Source organism: Cololabis saira, chromosome 21 (assembly GCF_033807715.1).
Source record: "Cololabis saira isolate AMF1-May2022 chromosome 21, fColSai1.1, whole genome shotgun sequence".
In the NCBI taxonomy this organism is placed as follows: Eukaryota; Metazoa; Chordata; class Actinopteri; order Beloniformes; family Belonidae; genus Cololabis; species Cololabis saira.
The window spans coordinates 18,586,905-18,607,599 of NC_084607.1; the positions used below are offsets into that span (position 1 = coordinate 18,586,905).

The 20,695-nt window shown below is 40.7% G+C and overlaps 1 protein-coding gene and 1 long non-coding RNA gene across 2 annotated transcripts; one reads left to right on the top strand and one right to left on the bottom strand.

The window, feature by feature from the left end:
- Positions 1–837: 837 nt before the first annotated feature.
- Positions 838–6,439, bottom strand: LOC133422614 (uncharacterized). Its single transcript, XR_009770748.1, has 2 exons — positions 6,006–6,439; positions 838–959 (listed from the first exon to the last, which is right to left on the bottom strand). It is a non-coding gene; the product is annotated as an uncharacterized LOC133422614 (long non-coding RNA).
- LOC133422613 (transcription factor Sox-9-B-like) lies at positions 5,658–9,565 on the top strand. The gene is made up of 3 exons (XM_061712632.1): positions 5,658–6,412; positions 6,801–7,048; positions 7,345–9,565. The coding sequence occupies exons 1-3, from the start codon at positions 5,985–5,987 to the stop codon at positions 8,109–8,111; spliced, it is 1,443 nt and encodes a 480-aa protein (XP_061568616.1). The 5' UTR covers positions 5,658–5,984; the 3' UTR covers positions 8,112–9,565.
- Positions 9,566–20,695: the final 11,130 nt, after the last annotated feature.

Here is a 20,695-nt window from a genome sequence, read left to right on the forward strand (position 1 = left end):
TTCTTTTTCATTTGCTCTGACTTACGCTTTAACAAGAATGAATTGAGCTCTCCCAATCGTAATAAGACACTGGTTTAAAGCCCTTGAAATATTCCATTGTTCACTTTACCCTACCCTTTGTGAACATTTTAATCCCTTTGCCATGCTCTAATGCTGAAATCCCCCTGAGCACCTAGAAAACTTGATTTTGTTTGGCCACACAAGATATTCCTGTTGTGATATCAAAGCCTGTGACTACTGCCCCGCTATGAGGAAGTTCATCTGTAAACCATCAATTTGCAAATATCTAGGAAAAGTTTTTGAGTTAAAAAAAAATAAATAAAAAATTATACTGGCTCTGATGCAGGTGCGATATTTTGGATGGTGATTAGATATCATCACTCTTTCATTAACTTGGCATTTGTAGTATCTCCCTGATTGTGGAAAAAGAATGGTCCTTTTCATCAGTCTTCCCAACAAATGAGCCCTGCTGAAAGGAGCCAGGTTAAGTTGGGAGGATAATGAAATGAGAGAAAAGAGGGGAGAGATCTGCAAATGAAAAAAAAAAAGAAAATTGCACAATGTGGGTGTTTAGTATCACTGAGGATAATCAAACCCTGGGCTAACAGGACTGTAAAAGTTGTAATGGGAAATAAACAAATGCAGATGCAAACATGAGTAGCAGGTGCCAGAGACAAGATGGGGAAACTGGGAAACACATTATTTATTTTTAGGTTGTGTTACTGCAGGCAACAACAAAAGTCTCCTTTTCACCTGGTCATCGGAACAGGTGGGAGGGGAGGAGTGCTGGATATTCCATTACGTAGACCAGAGCCAAGCGCCTACAGCTTCTTTATGAAAGGTGTCTCTGTGTGTAGTCCGAGGTGCCGCGCTGACATCACCCGCGGCTTTCGGATGGGACCTTTCATGTGTAGTGGTGCCAGGGAGCAGCTCGCACTGTCAGCCAGTCTGACTCAGCCCTGCACTTCAGACACAACGCATTATTAAAAAGAGTTTAAAAAAAAATCACGCCACATTCAGTTTACAACACACCGATGAGCAGTAAAGATTAAAATAGCTCAGGAGAGATTGATTCAATAATACAGAGATTAAATCGCCTGTGGTTATTAATAGAAATAACTCAAATCAATGTTTTTATCCTCTACAAATAATATTGTTTTTAATTTGCTTTTATGTTTGTTTACCATAATTTACCAAAGAAGTGCTGCTATCAATGACATCCATGATTTGGACTTTTGCTGATAACTGTTGTCCAACTAATTTCTGCCAGTTCTAGTATTGATTTATGTCTTTCCTTTTCCTTTCAAATCTTAAAGTCTCTCTTATTGCAAATTTTGCACATCATGTGTCAGATGCAAAAAAAAAAAAAAACACAATTTGAATATGCATATTCATGCACTTCAAGTTAGCTATAAAGCATTTAGGAATATTTCTGAAACAAACATGAAAGGTTTATTCCAGTTGTTTAATTCACAAAGTTATTCTGATAATGAGCACAAACTTATTAAATTTGACTTTTCTTCCTGTTGTTGTCCTTTTTTGGGACAATATTAATAGAATCAAACTGTTCAAACATTGTCTCACATCATAAACCACCTAACAGAACCTAAAGTTCAGCTGTAGATTCAGCACGAACCGTAATATTCAGTCATGCAATTATAGCCCACTTGTCATTTCATTTAGTTTAGTTAAGGCAAATCAAATCCCCGAGTATATTGACTTGAGCAAAGGGGTGTGTTTTATTGTTTGAAAGAATAAATTAGTTATTTTGTGTTCCAAATGTCACATAACCGTTCTTTAAAAATAACCTGCTTGAACTGGAAATAACAGTGGCAGCACATACAACTTGTGTTGCTGTAATTCACCCTTTGTGACTGTCACCTGCTCTCAGATGACAGGACCCCCGTTGAGGGCGCAAGCACATTATTAGCCTCCGCAAAGCACCAGGTAACGTTGTAACATTTTATCAGCACTTTGAGACTGATCTATTGTCATTCGGACATAATGACGGGTCAGGCCTTACTATTGGAAATGGAGGGCAGTGACCTACAGGGATCACACTCTGCTTTCATTGTCATTTAAACCGACTCTGAGGCCACTTCACCTGAAGGCATGGAGGTTAGCTCAGAGTCACTCAGCAGAGGTCAATATTGAATGTGCTTCTCAGGTGTGCTGCCAAATAGGATCGAAAAGCAAACATTATTGAATGAGGATGATGGGGAAAAAAAGAATGGGGAAAAAAAGAAAGATTTAAATAGATTTAAATTCTGACTCGGGATCTGAATTTATTGCGCTTAGTTATACATTTTTTTTTTTTGCCTAAGAGCTACATACCTGTACATCATACAGCTCTGGGACTAATGCTGCTTATGTTCATCAAGTGGTGTTGTCCATGCTGTATTCCCAGATCAGAGTGCATTTCCTTCCTTGCAGATATGCTATCAAATGGGGGGGCTGAGATGTTTCAGTTCATTAGAACCCAGGAATAGATAAGACTGAGATTACAGTGGCGCAATCTCTCCAGGAGGCCAAAGAAAGGGAAGGATATGCTAGAAAGTGTGCAACAATAACACTTCTTAACACCGGGGTGAAGGCCAGAATACACCTGGCAATATATTTGACCTTGTGCATGGTTTTGTCAAACTTCCTTTCCTTACTTTCTTTTCTTCTTAGAATGACAAAATATATTGGGTTTTGTTTCTTAGTTTTTTAAGATATCTAAACGACAGGTGATTCTTGAAATATGAGCTGTTTTGGAAATGTATCACGTTTGCATTCGCAACAAAGCTGTAGTTTCCAAGCGTCTGCATGCTTTCAGCCCTCAGCCTCTCTGGTGCAGCCACCGCGAGCTGCTGTGGTTCTGTGTGGGATATCAGGGAGGTGCGAGAGAGTCAGAGCAGGGAATATGAGGCCGATCCTTCTGAGGGTGACAGGGTCTTGATAAGTCTTATTTAAACTTTAGCCTTCGCAAAATGCCATATGTCAACAGTTGCCCGTGGTCAAAGCGCTCTGATCTGGTAAAGCAAACACCCCGGGGCAGCTCATCCATCCTTACCAGACCGTCATTTACAGTGCAACCGGTGTGGCTTATGTTTCAGACATAATTCCAGAGAGTAAGACAGAAAGCATCAGGAAGGGAGAATTAGATCAGTTGCCATTCAGATGTTGTCAGTTCTCCTTGTTGCTGTACTGTGCCATGTCTAGTCAGTTGGTACAAGTTGTGGAAAGTCTCAAACAGGTGTTGTTTCATTTGTGAGATAACTGAAGCCACCTCTGCCTCCACTTGCTCGCCCTGTTATTTTTCACAGAGAATGGTGGTCTAAGTATCTTTGAGGCTATTACAGAATACTGATCTTACCATTTTTAAGGTCTCCACCCAATCTATGATGAAGGCAATACAAGAATCTGACCAGATATTACAATAAAACATTTTTTGAATAAAAAAAATAACAAAATAAGATGAATAAACTATCTTCAGGGATACATACTTACACTGTATTTATGATTAATTGATTAATATGTTATAGGCATAAAAATTACACAAGATGTAAAAAGACAAAAGGAAAAGTTCCTTTTAGAAAATAGGGGCGGTCTGCTCAAACGTTTGCAGCGGAATCTGAGAAAGCTCAGAGAGGTGGAAGACATGATTTGCCAGTTTACCCTCAATGTTTGCCTTCAAAATTTTGACGCCGTGGCTCGAAGTCAAGCTGAGAAGTTTCCCAAGACCTTCTCAGCCTGCAGGTAGGTGCTCCATACAAGATGTGAGCCCCAGCCCCCACGGATCCATGCCCCCCCCCTTTACCTCCCCACCATAAATCCACTGGAAGTCAGTCTGCAGGGCTCCTCAAACCCTCTGCAGTCCACGATGCGAGGGCGCGAACATGTACAAGCACACATCAAATGCCTTTGTGTTTGTCACCGCATGCAGGAATTTGTTCTTCTTCATGTTAAGATCACTCTTATCACACCTCCTACAACACAGTCTATTAAAACTCGAAACAATACCAAATAATACCATGACAATTTTGTTTTTGATCACTATGCAAGATATTTACCTCTAAGTGAGTGATTTGCAATTTGCTGAGAAACACAGCTTAAGGTTTTTAACACATGTAGAGAGAATTCTTCAAGGTAATTTAAAATCTATTTCAATATACATATCAGGTTTTCATGAAACAAAAACTACTAACAATTCAAAAGTGTCCCCCTATCCTCATGAGTTAATCTAAAACGCTGGCAGAACATTAGAGAAGCAGCTCTGAACGTCATCTAGATCAAGACAGGGAACTTCACCTCACAGCCAAATCAGGATATTTCAATAAGACGTTAAAGGATAAAAGATGGAACAAGTTGCAAACACAATATTTTCATGTGAGGAAATGGTTCATGTTTATTTTTTTTCGAATGTATTTTTCTTTTTACTCGTTGCATTATTATTTTCACCAAAAATGTTTGACTTTTTATTTCCTCTAACATCAAGCCCATTTTCAGTCTTTAATAATTAATTTTACAGCCTTATATGAACTCATAACTGCAGTCAGATTATTGTTTTTATTAAATGCAAATTATAAGGACTAAACCCTCTAAACAAAGCATCTTTTGTCTGCTGCAAACATTTGGAACAAACCCAAAAAAGGAGATTCGTGTTGCAACACTTCTTGCGACATCGTCATTTTTATATTGAATCAAAAGGTAGACGTTAGATTTAATGACAACATGCCATCTATCCATCCATCCATTTTCAGCACCCAGTTAATACAGGGTAATTACAACATGCACTCATTTAATATCTGAATCATCACTTGTTTCTCTTATTTGACTATTCAATAAAAACTCGAATAATTATTATTATTAGAGGAAGAATTAAAAAAAAAAGTAAATTCAGAGCTGAAGGGATGAAATCACTCAGGCATTTGTCAAATAAAGAATGAATTAGATATAAAATGAATGTCAGCGTCTTTCTGTTGTTTTGTTAAGAAATATGCTTTGAAAAAGATTATAAACAGCAAGTAAAACGTAAAATTAATTAAAAAAAATACTAATGACAAATGTCCACTTGCTTTGTTTGCAGCAGCTGGGGGACATGTACGCGTTTAACCCTCTCAAGTTTCTGGACTGCTGTCGCCCCCTGTTGGCCCTGGTGCAGGAGGAACAAGCGGCCGCTGCCGCTGCCGCTGCCGCTGCCGCTGCCGCTGCCTGCGAGCAGCTCTGGGAACACTAAGTTATCTAAGTGCATCGAAGATTTCACAAAATAACTAAAAACATATATTCAAACACACGCAAAGACCAAAAAAGAACAATCGAATATAGTCTTTGTAGAATATCTATATTTTGAAAAGCAACAATGTTTATCATAAAGTTGAGTACAAACCTATGAAAGGTAACTCCACGAGGATATGTATATATATATATATATATATATATATATATATATATATATATATATATATATATATATATATATATATTTCACACACATACACATATATGATGATACCACAGAGCTAAAGGGGAAAAACACTTACTCGATCTGGGTTTTTACTGCTGTTGACTGCGAGAGTTCCTCTGAGTCAAATTACGCTCCGCCCTCTGAACATTTCTCCCAATCATTCCTCTGCCGTCAAGCATAAATTCAGGCATTGCCTCTTCAGTTTGCAGACTCTTCAGTAATGCTCTATAGTAGCGTTTTCCACCCAATTTCTCCTCAAAATCACACTTTCACAATTAAGCATTAGAGAACGATCACTTTTGATTTGTTTCTTTATCCGCCAAATTGTGAAAGGTGGAAGGAACTAAAAACATTTTTTTTATCTAATTTTGACTTCTTTTTTTAACTTGCAGGATTCAAGTCTATCTGTCAAACTGTAAGCCCTCACAGATTGTTATTGCAGTCTGAGGGCCCAACACTTGGATTTAGAAAGGATTTTTATTTTTTTTTCTTCTTATTTTTTGCTGCAAGAAGCTGATCTATAATTTTTGTTCGCATGAATCTCCTCGATCCTTACCTGAAGATGGCAGAAGAACAGGAGAAGTGTCTCTCTGACGCTCCCAGCCCCAGCATGTCTGAGGACTCCGCAGGCTCGCCGTGCCCGTCTGGCTCCGGCTCGGACACTGAAAACACCCGGCCGTCCGACAACCACCTCCACCTGGGGCAAGACTACAAGAAGGAGAACGAAGAAGAGAAGTTCCCCGTGTGCATCAGAGACGCCGTGTCCCAGGTGCTGAAGGGCTACGACTGGACGCTGGTGCCCATGCCGGTGCGCGTTAACGGCTCCAGCAAGAACAAACCTCACGTCAAAAGACCCATGAATGCATTTATGGTCTGGGCTCAAGCGGCACGGAGAAAACTGGCCGATCAATACCCGCATTTGCACAACGCGGAACTCAGCAAAACTCTGGGAAAACTTTGGAGGTGAGTTATCTTTGCAAGTCCAATCACTCGTGCTGTGCGTTTTTACGCGCCGTGCGTGTGTGCAGCGCATTGTAGAGTAAAATACATCACGTAGCCTATCTGCAGTTTTTTTTTTAGAATACTTTTATATATGAGACTTTTTAAATGATTGTTTCAGATTGCATTTCTATCATATGTTTTGACAGTAGTTATTTCTTGTACACGCATTCACACATGCGCACACGAACCCGTGTGACCGAGATTTAGGGCAAGAACGCGATTTACTTTTATTTTCATATTATTATTAACATTATTATTATTATTACTACAGATTCAATAACATTGCCCCCTACATTGATAAATAAACGAAAAACTTACAAGAACGTGCACTTTTCTGTCATATTTTCAGACTCCTCAATGAGGTGGAGAAGCGGCCGTTCGTGGAGGAAGCGGAGCGCCTGCGGGTGCAGCACAAGAAGGATCACCCGGACTACAAATACCAGCCCCGGCGGAGAAAGTCTGTGAAGAACGGTCAGAGCGAACCCGAGGACGGCGAGCAAACCCACATCTCTCCAAATGCGATCTTCAAAGCGCTGCAGCAGGCCGACTCTCCGGCGTCAAGCATGGGCGAGGTCCACTCTCCAGGAGAGCATTCAGGTGAGATAAGAACATCTTTTTTTGAGTCTTTTTTTTTTTTTTTTTCATTTTTAAGTGCCGTTTTGGCACTGTTTGTTGAAATCGAATCGTTTGAAGCCTTTTCGGCCTTGAACAGACAGCTGCTAATGATTAATGGTTAATGATTAGTGAGTTTTACAAGCCAGTATGCAAATACACCTGTCAGAACAGTGCCAATAAACCTCTCAGGCGCAGTTTCCAGTTATCTGTTGCAAATATTTTTTTTTTTTTTCAAAAATGAAAGGAAACAATAATCTAATTTTGCTTCATTTCACCAGGTCAGTCACAGGGACCACCAACACCCCCGACTACTCCTAAGACAGATCTCCCTTCCAGCAAAGTTGACCTGAAGCGCGAGGGGCGCCCCATGCAGGAGGGCACCAGCCGCCAGCTCAACATAGACTTTGGAGCGGTGGACATTGGTGAGCTGAGCAGTGACGTCATCTCCAACATTGGAAGCTTCGATGTAGATGAGTTCGATCAGTACCTGCCACCACACAGCCACGCTGGCGTGACTGGCGCGGCCCAGGCCGCCTACACCGGCAGCTACGGCCTCAACAGCTCCTCCGTCGGGCAGGCCCCCGGTGCTGGAGCCCACACCTGGATGTCCAAGCAGCAGCAGCAGCAGCAGCATTCTCTGACCACCCTGGGTGGAGGAGGAGAGCAGGGCCAGCAGGGCCAGCAGAGAACCACCCAGATTAAGACAGAGCAGCTGAGTCCCAGTCACTACAGCGAGCAGCAGGGCTCCCCGCAGCATGTCACCTATGGGTCCTTCAACCTACAGCACTACAGCACATCCTCTTACCCCTCCATCACACGGGCACAGTATGACTATTCAGACCACCAAAATGGTGCCAACTCTTACTACAGCCACGCAGCTGGCCAAGGCTCCGGCCTGTACTCCACATTCAGCTACATGAGTCCCAGCCAGAGGCCGATGTACACCCCGATTGCCGACAGCGCCGGTGTGCCATCCGTCCCGCAGACGCACAGTCCTCAGCACTGGGAGCAGCAGCCCATTTACACACAACTGTCCAGACCCTGAGGGCGACGTCTGAGCACTGACTGCATAACGGCGACCCTAGACTTCTTCCTGCTCGGTGGCCTTTATGCCACGTCACCACATAGCCTTCATTGCCAACAGAAAAACACGACAAGGACTTCTTTTAAAAATATATATATAGTTCTGAAAGTATACCTTTGGATTGGCTCACGACAGTGCCTTTTGTATTGGTTGGAATTGTGATTATATTTTTTTAGATATAAAGTTTAAAAAGTTAAATCCTCTGTGAGGACATACAGGTTATGAATATATTAGTATGTACTGTGTATGTGTTCTTCTCTTTTCATTCTCTCCATAAATCAGTGTCATCATCATCGTTGTCATCACAGTTTCAAAGTGGAACTCACCTAAAGTAACAGGGACTTCAAACACCCTCAGTGGCCTTACTTCTCACCAATCTAACCTTTTTACAGGAAGTAAGAGATATCTGTTAACTGACACTGCCATCTCATAAGAGTCTTCATTTTGCGTTGAATTTTTGTACTGTATATATGTTTGATTCCCGTGAGGTGTCGGTATTGAGCAATGCAGGTTTGAAATAGGTTCGGATTTTTGGCCACGAAATGACAGTGTCATCAGTGAATTAGTCAAATCTTCTATGTCTTCTTTGCTTTAGCTCAGTTCGTTGTGTTGGAAATGCTATAGCAGGTGCCATGTAACTCTTTTAGGGGCCTCACTGTGTTGCTAGATGTGAGAGCGACGCTTGCTTTTACCCGAGTACTGCCTTGATACCATTGGTGCCTCTGGAGCCACAGTAGTGAAGTTTCGTCCACTGGCATTGCGGTGTGGAAGCCACAGCACAGGTCCGACTTCCTGCCTGATGAGATTTAGGAAGTGGCCTTTGACCCGACTCTTGTCAGGAGCCATCAAGTCTGAGTCTTGTGCGCTTCTACCCTTCCTTCTGCCACATTTTTTTTTGTCCCTAACTTTTTTCTTAATTTATTCTTTAGCATTAATTTTATTGAGAATAACTATTTGCAATTATCTTTTTTTTAATTCAGCAGCTATGTGAGGTGAAATAGGTTGCTGTCATATGTGGTACAAATTTGTTTATTTATCATTTGTAAATGTTTCCGTATAAAGGTTTCTTTTATTCCTGATCTAGTTATGTACAGAATTCTTAAAATTACATGATGAGACTTTCCTCTTAAAGAAAAACTGGATATTTTTGTTCTTATTCTTTTCTTTCTAACATGTGACTTAATGGAGAAGAAAGCAGCTGTAAACAATTTGCTGGAATCAACAGTCGACGTTCTGTTTTCTGAGAAAAAAGTAAAAAAAAAAAAAAGAAGTTATTTTCCTCATTTTATATTCTGTATCATTAGTTCCCATTTTGCCATCTCCTTAATGCAGTTTCCCTAGGTAAACATGGCATTGTCTTTAAAGCTTATCTTTTGTATTATATTTGTTTGCAATAAAAAGAAAACACAGAAATATGTTGCTGTGTCCTCTCATGTTTTAATGCAATATTATCCTTACTTTGGAGCTCATATTGGTGATGCAAGACAAGCAGGTTCCGCTGCCTCTAAAAATATACAAATACTCGGATATTACCAGTAAGTTTTGACCTTTTTCTGTTTTTATAAACACATTTGGTTTATATCTGCATCACTCAGAACCAGCTTCTTGGCAACATGCTGCAGTAGTTTGGTAAAGTGAAGTTTTACCTCCTGGCTTCTCAGGCCGTGAGGTCACAGGTCCGTTATTACCACGGACTATTGACAAGATGTATGTCCGCACCCATCCCCCTGCCTGTATACACAGCGGCTTAAAGAAACAAACGAGACACTGAATATTGTTTATTCATTACTGGCCAAGTAATAAAGGGATAGAGCTGACCTTAATAAATCAGTGACAATGTAAACACAATCAGGTACTACAGCTTTGTGTTGAAATTTGAGGCACATTCACAGATGACGTCTCTTTCCTCACATCGACTGGACTAAAGGCGTTTTTCTGTTGCGCCTCATCTCACTGTGATGACTAGACAGATTTTTTTTTGTAATAGCTTGAATCCAAAAGTATCCTTCATACTACACAGCATTCAGTACTGCATGCTATACATGCACCCGCGTAGTGGATCAATGATTTACTGAAAAGCTGTTTATTATGAATCTGCCTTTATTTGATAAAGATTTGTGTTGAGATAGACGGGTTTCAGTCACTAGAACAACTCTGCAGGTAATGTTAGAGTCCATGTCAGTAATTGAAATCTTGATTTGTACCATTTTGTATACTTCATGTGTCATGATAAAAACCTAAATGTCAACGTGTATAAACAAACAAACAAACAAACAATAACCTAATATAGAACACTTGTTTTGTTTTTTTACATTCTAACCAGGAAATTCATTTTTAATGTTAGCCTCTAGATTCTTAACCAAAACAAAGAGGAATGGAGTAGGAGAGAAGCCCAGGGTTGACTGGTCTGTACTGTGATGGAGGGATTACGAGTTACCTGTTGCTTACATTACTTCAGCATTCCTATCTCATTTGTATTATTTTAACATCCTGGGCCTCTTCAGTACGACGGAGTATTAAACTAAGACAAAAAAACATTGGAAATTACGAGAATAAAGTCATAATATTACGATAATAAAGTCGTAAAATTACGAGAATAAAGTCGTAATGTTGCGAGAATAAAGTCGTAATAGAATAAAGTCGTAATATTATGAGAATAAAGTCGTAACATTACGAGAATAAAATCTTGTGAAGTTATATTTATATATTTATAATATATTACGACTTTATTCTCGTAATATTATGACTTTATTCTCGTAATTTTACGACTTTATTCTCGTAGTATTATGACTTTATTCTCGTAATTTTACGACTTTATTCTCATTACATTATGACTTTATTCTCGTAATTTCCTTTTTTTGTTTTTTTGTTTGGCCCTAATACTCCGTCGTACTTCAGTGCTTAATCTGCAATGAAATTGTGCCCAAAAAGAGAGGTGAGTCGCAGCTTCCCATGCCTACTGAAACATGTATTTGTTATTAAAGTATTTGGGAATAATATCACCAAGTAATTTTCTGTATGTGATTTGGGCTTGTTGTGTCTGCCAATGGGAGCTCTTGAACTGATCATTGTACGCTCTTTTAGATTACATAAAATGAACCAAGGGTAATTGAAAACGAGACAGTGTCCAGATTTTCATGTGCATGGAGTTCAAAGCTGCAGGGTAGGGCTCACAAGAGGCACACCCTGCGAAAGAGAAGGGTGGAGTGGACTTGGGAGGCTCCCTCCATCCCTGCTACTGTGAACAGAAGTGTAAAATCGTGGTGGAAAGTGTTGGGGTGGGTGGGGGACTGTTTCCTTGTGCTATTTTTATCAAACTATGTCAGAATTTTTTATAAGGGCCTAAGATAATTCTGTAATCTTATTAAAAAAAGGGTATACTATTTCTCCTTTAAATATTAACATTTGCAGTGCAGGTGAACCAGTAATAGGACCTTTCAGTCCTTTAAAGTTAAAAGTTTACATATCACTCGCTGTAGATTTTCATGAATATGTAAACTGTTTCAACTGTGAATTTCATTTTGCAAACATTTTAATAAAGCTGCTTCACGAAACGATAATTGAAACGATTGCTGAGATAAAGAATTATTATCTATTTTCAGTGTCATCAGGCCTGACTCTGCTGTCTCCGGTTACAAAGGAGGACAGCTTCCCCTCTGACAGTGAGGAGCTGGCAGGGTATGAGAAGCCCACCTCCCACAGAGAGCCCCAGGGGCACATCCATCACTGGATCTCCTGTGGCTCAAACCTGGAGCCGGGCAGCAGGGCCTCGGGGTCTAACAGGGCAAAAGGAAAGCAGTTGGTGACGGCTGGAGGCAGAGCAGAAAGGTAGAGAGGGGGTTCAGTAGATGACAGAAAGTCCTTAATAATCCCCTACTTTTGTCCTTCAAAGGCAAGGATTTTAGTCATGACTTACATGACTTTCAAGAATTCAAAACCGGACTAATTCGACAAACCTGCACCCATCGTGATGACAGTGTAAATGCAGTAATAGAGGAGCTTTATCCTTGATGGGACTGTCTCCAATAGGAGTACACGGTAACAGAGCACTGATCGGCTTCTTATGGAAGATATTGCCTGGAAATTATGCTGTGGCCAATATTTCTGTTCAGAAAACAATAAAAAGTTTGGTAAACACTGATCCATGTTCCTCCATTTTTTAGATAATGACCAGAACATGTTTGCTAAATTGTTTCATTCTCAGCATTTTGGCTGCATTTGCTGTTTTGTGCATGGGAAAATGGGAAATGTTTACATTCGCAAGCACTGCTTGACAAAATCCAATCATATGGGAACTCAAGAGGTGGTAATATTATCAGCTTTTCTGAGACAACTTATCTCACTTTATAATTCTGAAAATTCAAATTTGCCAGTAATAAAGAGCACGACTCCTTCCTCGACTTGACCTCCTCTTTGAAAGTGATTTGCACAACATAAACATTAAAATTCCTCACAGAGCCAAACTTAGCAACGAACAATGCTTCCACGAGCTTTCAATTTGCTTCGTACTTTAATCTCGTTCCTCTGTTTCACTTATTCACTAAGTTTAAACAGAGCGAATATCTTTAACTCTTCCTAACTGGAAGTACAGAAAATGTGGAGGTTATAAAAGTATTATTTTTTTTTTAAGTTTCAATAGCTTTGCTAACCTTCCTAACATGTTGTGTAAGACAAATGTATAAAAGATAAACAATGTGCAGTGATGGTGAACTCTTTCATGGTATTTCATCAGATGAACGTGTCGTGTGGTGTTGTCAGAGGGTAGCAGCTCTCCAGGAAATGACATCACTGTTGTGGCTTTCCATGTGTGAGACTACGGTGATTCATTTACTGGGTTTCTCTGCAGCGGCAGACAGTTTTGGCCAAAATCAACACCAAAACATAACAAATAAGTAAATATAGATAGCTAAATGAAACTCTTAACTGCACATTTCTAAGCACAGTGGCCAGGCTGACGCCCGGGGCTCACCGAGTCTTGGCAGCAGCAAAGTGACCCACTCGGTGAAGGGATTGGGGCTGCAATATTTCTGCTCCCCAACAAACAACAGGAGCGCCCCCGATGAATGTTTCCGAGAAGGATCGGAAACAAGACCGACCCCCCCCCCCCCTTTTTTTCCAGGCAGGCCTTCCATGGGCAATTTTCCCAGGACGACCCTTATTATTATTCCACAGAGACGTCTGCCCCCTCCGAACCCTATGGGTGGTCTTTCTGAAGGCGAAAGGAAGAGGAAAAGAAAAGCTGGAAAAAAAAGAAGAATATACCCACAGAGGCTGGACAATAATAAAATACCCAAAAAATAAATAAAGAGCTCAGCAAAGGAAAAAGTTATCACAACAAATGGCATCTGAACTTATTGTAAACATACATGTAGATCACTGTAACTGAACTGACGGACTATCTGCTATCTGTGTTTAATAATGTAACCAAGTGTATGTTTCTTGTTATCACTGTACAAGTCTAATCAAGCAAAACAAACGAATGTCATATACCAAGTTCTGTTTGTGGTTTAGACCTTACTTTGTTTAGTAAACCTTCTTTAATTATCTACAGAAACACTGTAAATTGACTCCCACACTCATTTGCTTTTAAACTGTCCGGTCCATAAAACCCTTTTTTAAAGCAACAAGACACATCCCGAGGAAACACCGGCTAAATCATGTGGAAAGACAATCTGACTACAGGTCAGTTTCCATGGAGGCTACAGCCTCAGCTCAAGAACTACTGTATGAACAAATGGAGTGTAAAGGGACGGGACGTTTTGGCATTCAGAGTTTCATCAATTAATGTTTCAGACACATGAAAAAGCATATCCAGGCTCATCTTACTCAAGGGAAACCATATGAACTTGATTTTGAAATCATCTCATCACATTCTGATTTTGTTCGCTGGTGCTACGCACATAGGAAGACAAACTTCACCCCGCAGCCATCTATCTTGCACTGGCCCTATAGGAGAACAGCGGACTGTGCCAAGGGGCTGAGCTGGGCCAGCCTGCTGGAACCCTTGGTGAGTTCTGCTCCTTTGTCTAAGCAAGTGGAAGAAACCTGGCACTGGCCCGAGGTCACCATCACAAAATTATATTACCATAATCCCATTAAGTGTGTCTGAGGCCTCATGAGCTCCAGCTCAGTCTCGGAGCAGCATAGGTGAGGGCTGGAGGAGGATTTGTGCTGAAATACACAGCCAGTGAATCATAGGAGATGTGGACTTTAGAAATATATGCTTCAGCCTTAATCATATTTTAGCCCTATATGAATGATTAAGTAACATATTGGTATAAATTCAGTTGAAACATTCCCAAATCCTATGCATTATTCGGTTATGTTTTACACACACAAACACGCATGCACCCACACACAAACGCATGCAAAATTTCCTTTGCGTAAGACAACGCCCCATAACTGAAACCAGAAGACCAGACAAGATGATGGATCAAGTGGTTTTGTCTGTGAACATTATATAATCAAGGCTCCTCATCCTTATCTTCATTATTCCTTTTTTGCTATTCAAAGAAGGACTCTCGCCAATGTTAATGAGCATTTCAAGCCACGTTTCCATTTGTTTCCAATTAAGACACTGGGAGAAATGTTTTGGCTGTCGAATCAACCGTAGATATATTGGTTTGTCTCTGCTAATTCCCTCTGTAGCTGGTAAATCTCCACAGAACGTATCCTTTTCCAGTGCACATGCCCATTAGGCGGGCGACGGTGGCTACAGAGCTACGGACTTGTTAACAAAACTGATACCATTCTCGCAGGGTATGACAGCTGAAGACGAGCCAAACGCTGGTGAGTCATAGCCATTGCTGTGACATATATAGGAAGATCATCTGTAGTCTGGTTTCTGTGTTATATAAAGTTTTTCATTACCCAAAAGCTATGTGTAAAGTCAAAGTAAAAAATTGTAGGTTTAATCTAGCAGTCCACCGCTTACAGATTTAGTTTAAACGACTGAATTTAAATTAAATTACTGGACGTTTGTGGCTATTATAATAATAATTCATGTTTACCCATCATGAATATACTGGGACAATGTAAGTGAAGGCATGTCACCAATAGAGTCAGCTAACCTAATACAGTCAAATATCACAGCAAAAGTGGTGGGAGATCCACATTGGAGGGTATGCATGTTTGCCTTTTCTAGACAATGAGACAGTGAGTATTATTAGAAGCTCAGTGGCCGTTTCTTTACTTACCGGCCCCACTATCTCAGACATACCTCCTCTCTGTTTGACCATTCAATCTATGGGACAACCAGTAAGACTAAATCCCTTGTCCAAATAAGTTAATACCTCAACCGACATGTAAAAGGAAAGTTCAGGGCCAAATGCAGATTCCTGAGAAACACACAGCGCCTAACCTGGCTGTAAACCATGATTACACACAGAGTGACTGTTTACCATGGAGACGCAAAGTGACACAAACAAATTTCCATTCGTTCTCTCAGTCATACACCCTCCACTTTTCCCTTCAAAGTAAAATTTACTTTCTTTCCATAAATTTTACAATTATCCTCTTATTTATTTGTGTCTCTCGTTGCTTTTCTGAGCCACAGCCTCAGCATATGCTGTGTATAAAAAAGGAATAACAGGACATTTCAAAGAATAAAGGATTTTATTCATCCAACTAAAAATCAAATTTGAACACATTAGAATAAACTGGGCCCATAAATAGGTCAACTAAATCAAACTAAACTTAAACATTTAAATCCATAAGAAAAAAAGAATAAGCACAACTGGCCAGACCAACAACAAAACATAAATAAACTGATCCCACACACTCCACACAAGAAGGCTACATACAGTATAATGGCTGGTCAGACCATTAACACACCCACAAGGGGTTAACAGACAATACAATCAAAAAATTTAAGTATTTGCAAAACCCCAAAACAAACAATCCTTAAGTTATACAGAAAGGAAACATTGAGCAAAATAACTATCCCAAAGTATAAACCTAAACCGAACATTTTAACCAAACTATTAACTCAAAATTGACATCTCCCCTCCATGGAGTATAAAACATGGCACAGCGTAATTGGCTGTGTCTGGTATTTAAGAGCTCTGCAGACTTGAATACATCTTTTATCCTTGGGCCCAGAGTCTCCCGCTGCAGCAGCAGCACCCCAGAACTGGTAACTCAAAAAGAACATAAATTAAACGAGTGAACAAATGTAACCCAGACTGACGGTGCAAAAAGTTAACTAAATGTGTGCACGACAACTAGAACTCAAGTACTGTCAAATACATATAAATGAAAACTGTTGTGCATAATCATTCAAATGAAATAAAGAACCTGTAAATGTGTAAATAAAAAAACATGTTAGCCACATGTTTTTTGAGAGGAGTGGCAGCAAGTGCAGCCATCACACTGTGAGATTGGTTGATAAAGTGAAATATGTGTCTTCACTCGCCTCATCTTCCCCGTCCAGAACCGTCAAAGAGCAGCTAGAACAGCCCTCATGTCTGTTTTGAACAGCTAGATTAGCATCAGAGTGTTTACGTAGCTCTCACTTCACTTTAATAAATAGAATCATAAACTCAGTTCAAGTCCAGGGGCTACAAAGAAATGAAGTTCTTGTGACTCCTTTTTAAGTTCTGCTGGCAGATGACTGCAACAGGACAGCTGAGTCTTCAGAAACTGGCTGGCAGGCTAAATTGTTCTTTAATTTTGAAACAAAAAGTGATCGTTTATGATCTAATTTAATGGATCTATTAAAAATTAAACTACACAATGTCTTGCGCTTCCATGTTTGTATCGTACAGAGTTGTGTGCTCCTTAGCGCATTAATTGGTAGCAGTTTTGAGATGGGGGGTTGGACTGGGGCTCTGGATTTTTCTGCTGTGAGCCTCTTTTATTTTCTCCACAGGCAGGTTGGTGCGTTCCAACTACCCCTGAAGAATCAGCAGTTTTTGAACCCATTGCTTTCAGAAGAGAATATTTTAGAACAAGGTACAGGGTTCGCTGCCGGACAATTTTATGCACCTCTCATTTTAGAAAGTTGTTGCTTTACTAGATGCCTTTTTTCTTTCAGATGTTTTTTGATCTATTTGTTCGTCATGAAATGATCAATTTTTTATTATTTTTTTTTCACCAGGCTATCATTTAGCATCCCAAATGTGGAATTCATTGCCCCTTTACAATGTTTTCCAAGGTCAAATTTTTCACCAAAGCCTTAAAAACATTAGATTAGCATGTCCCAGGGTGCTTTGCAGCAGCAGGGGCGGCAGCTGGGGGAAACAGGTGTGTGTGGAGAACACATGTCGAAGGTAATGAGGTCTGCCACATGTTAAAGGCACATAACAACAATACCACTCAACTTATGCTTAAAAGAATAAAAAGAGATACTAAACCTTTCTGGACCTACAGTTTTTTTGTGTGTGTGTGTGTCTCTCAGATTATACAAGTCAGGGAAAGTGGCCAATACATCTGGAGAAAGAGACAGTGAGAAAAAAAATGCAGAAGTAGGTGCCAGTTAAGTGTCTCATTGACGCGAGCAGCTTGATGAAGGAGCAACTTGAATCTCTTGCTTTAAAGCAGGATCGAGTTGTAGGAGTAAATGAGTGAGTGCTGTGCTCAGGTACGAAGCCAAAGCAACCAGGCAGCACATTCAGGTCTTTTTACTTTTCAGCCTTTTTCTCAAGTCACTCTTTTTAGCTTGCTGTGAAATTCCAAGGAGACGTCAGGATGGGAAGGATCAGGAGGCAGATCTCAGCTATTTGTGAGTACCGAATCGAATGCAAGACTTCATGATTTAATGATTACTTTTCTTGCCGGGGAAGTTGGAGTTCCTGTTGTCCCTGTTGTTTTTTAACCCTACAAATGGAAAAATGAGCAGACAACCTTTTTGTCCCGATACTTACCACTGGTTGCCATGGTAATAAAGCCTCCTGGCATTCACAGGCCTTGGGTGCTTGTTGGCACTGGCCAGGGGCAGGCAGGATGGAGTTGCTCCTAACCATGGGAAAAATCATGCTCTCCCCTGATTTATGATAGCTGTGAAAACTTCAAGATTCTCTCCCCGACGTGTCAACAAACATCACAGCGCAGGTCCAGTTATGCATGCGCTCATGCGCACAGATCCAATGAGCCTGTTCGACACCTTGTTAAGGTTTTCCTCTTCTTCCTCCTGAGCTGTCGACCCCTGAACATCCAGGCCCCATGTGGCCTTTTGCTCTTTGGGCACTGACCCCAGAGCCTGAAGAAGCCTCCTAAGTACCACAACAATCTGGCAACATTTGGCCCACAGATTTTCTTTTTTTCCTAAACTTTCCCCATGCTTAACTTGAAAACAGATTTTATAGGGCCTTAGCTATATTACATTTTATTTTATCTTCATTGACTCTGGTAATGACTATAGAATTGAAGATGACAAGAAGTTACAGTTTATTACATATATATATATTTATTGTACATGCACTGGTTTTTGTATTATACCATGGGATTCTAGGACCTGTGTCCCTGTCTCTAATCAGCCAAAGTACCACACAATAACCATGAGAACAGACTCTCCTGTTAGATCCAAGAATGCACTGTTGCATATCAATGACCCCCATCAACAGAGAGACAGAGAGAAAGACAACAAAAAGAGAGGATAAAAGGGCCCCTACCCAACTAAGGCGCACAACACAAACACACTACAAACACACACACACACGCACAAGCAGGCAAGTCTGTGAAATATGACAGGCCCACGGTGAAGAAGGTGGGGGTGAAGGGAAGCCATATTGTAACAATCTGATTCTGTGGTCATTAATCGTATCCTGCTGTTCCAGCCTCCCCGACAGTGTGCGCTGAGCGTATGTCAAACACATTTCCCCTCTCTCGGTGGGCGCACTCCCAGCCAGCTTTAATGCTGCACAAAGACACAAACCCCAAGAGCTCCTGAAGGCAGACAGGCCAGATAATCTCCCCCTCGGACTCTAGCGCCAAGTCCAGAGCCAGCCATAAAACGACCGGAGAGACACAGGCACACATGGAACATCTTTTGGTGTGGATGCAGCTAATGTTAACACTCTGCATTCACTTTAAATATGATCACAAATCACAATTATTATGACTGAAACCAAAATATTTTAGCAGTCGGACACTTTTGTCTGTTTTTGATGGCTTCACATGCGTAAAAGTTGCAAAATGCTTCTCTATGTATTCCTGATGAAAGTATGGACAACTTAACCCAAATATGTATACAACATTCTTTAGGCTTGAATGGTAAGTTTAAAGAGACTCTGAGCTGAAATCTTCAGTCTTATAATTGATTACAGTTTCACAGCAATCCTAAAATCCATTGACTACCAAACATAGACAAAATCTGGGCAGTCATGTCTATTTGGCAACTGTAAGCTGGTCCTCTCTTTCTTCTATTTCATCCTTCTCTCCATCCATAGCGCTTGTCTTGCTCTCTCTTTCCCCCTCCTGCTGTGAGCTGCCTCATTAGGGAAGTGATGATGTAACGCCTCCGTTTCATCAGGCGCTGCCATTTGTCATTATGACTGACAAGTGCCAAGCTGGGCCAACTTACAGGAAGAAAGTTCTCCCTCCGGCCCTCCAGCTCTGTGAAGAGTCTTAGTTGTGATTAATACTTTCTTTCGCTTATCTAGTTTAATAAGGAACTCCCTTATCATTGTGTCGCTGTCATTGCTGTCAGATGTAGATATGTTAAAAAATAATAATACGGCAGTCTCTCAGTCAAACGGTCAGATGCTTCATAGAAAAAAAAAACTATAATGGCCGACTATTGCCAGAAACTTGAGAGGGCTCTTGACGTGAAGAGAAGTCTCCAGAGCAGTGGAAAATCAGACTGAAACCCCATCAATCACATCACAGAAGATTGGTTGAAAGAAGTGTTTTTCACCAAGAGTCTGCTCTGAGATCCTGACAAGATAATAGATTGTGAAGCTGCCTTGACACGTGATTGAGTAGGCATATTGATCATAAGATAAATTGCCCAGACTGTAGTTACCTTTCAAGTTTACTGTAAATTATGTGTTGGTGATGTTAAGGGCATAACAGGTTGAAGTTTATGTCAGTGTTCTTTCTTTCTTTACCAAAAGATGAACAACCTAAATCAGTTAAAGCTACCAAGAAGAACAAACAATGCTTATTACAATTCAAACGTAATAGCAACATGCACGTGCATAATGAACACTTCCAGCAGAACAAAACGCTTAAAAGTGATCAAATTCATTTGATTGTGGTCAAGAGATTAGTGTATGGAGCTGAAAATGCCTTGACAGAACCCTTGACCCAAAGGTCTTTGTTTGGATGGGTGCCCGTCAGTGGAGAGAGAAGGGGAGGGTGATTGATTGGGTCTCCGTTGGCGAGCTCAGCTGGACGTCATGAAGAGATCTCCTCATCCATCAGATTGACCAGAGTCCAGAGGAGCTGCTTCCAGATGGGCAGCATTGTTCCCGGGCCACCCTGGCAGACATCTGAAGGACCCTGCAAGGCCCAGAATGTTACTGACAGCAGCCACGGCATCTGTGTCTGTCTGTCAACGTGATTTGGGAGTTGCGGCTCAAACCAAACCTAATCGATACCATACA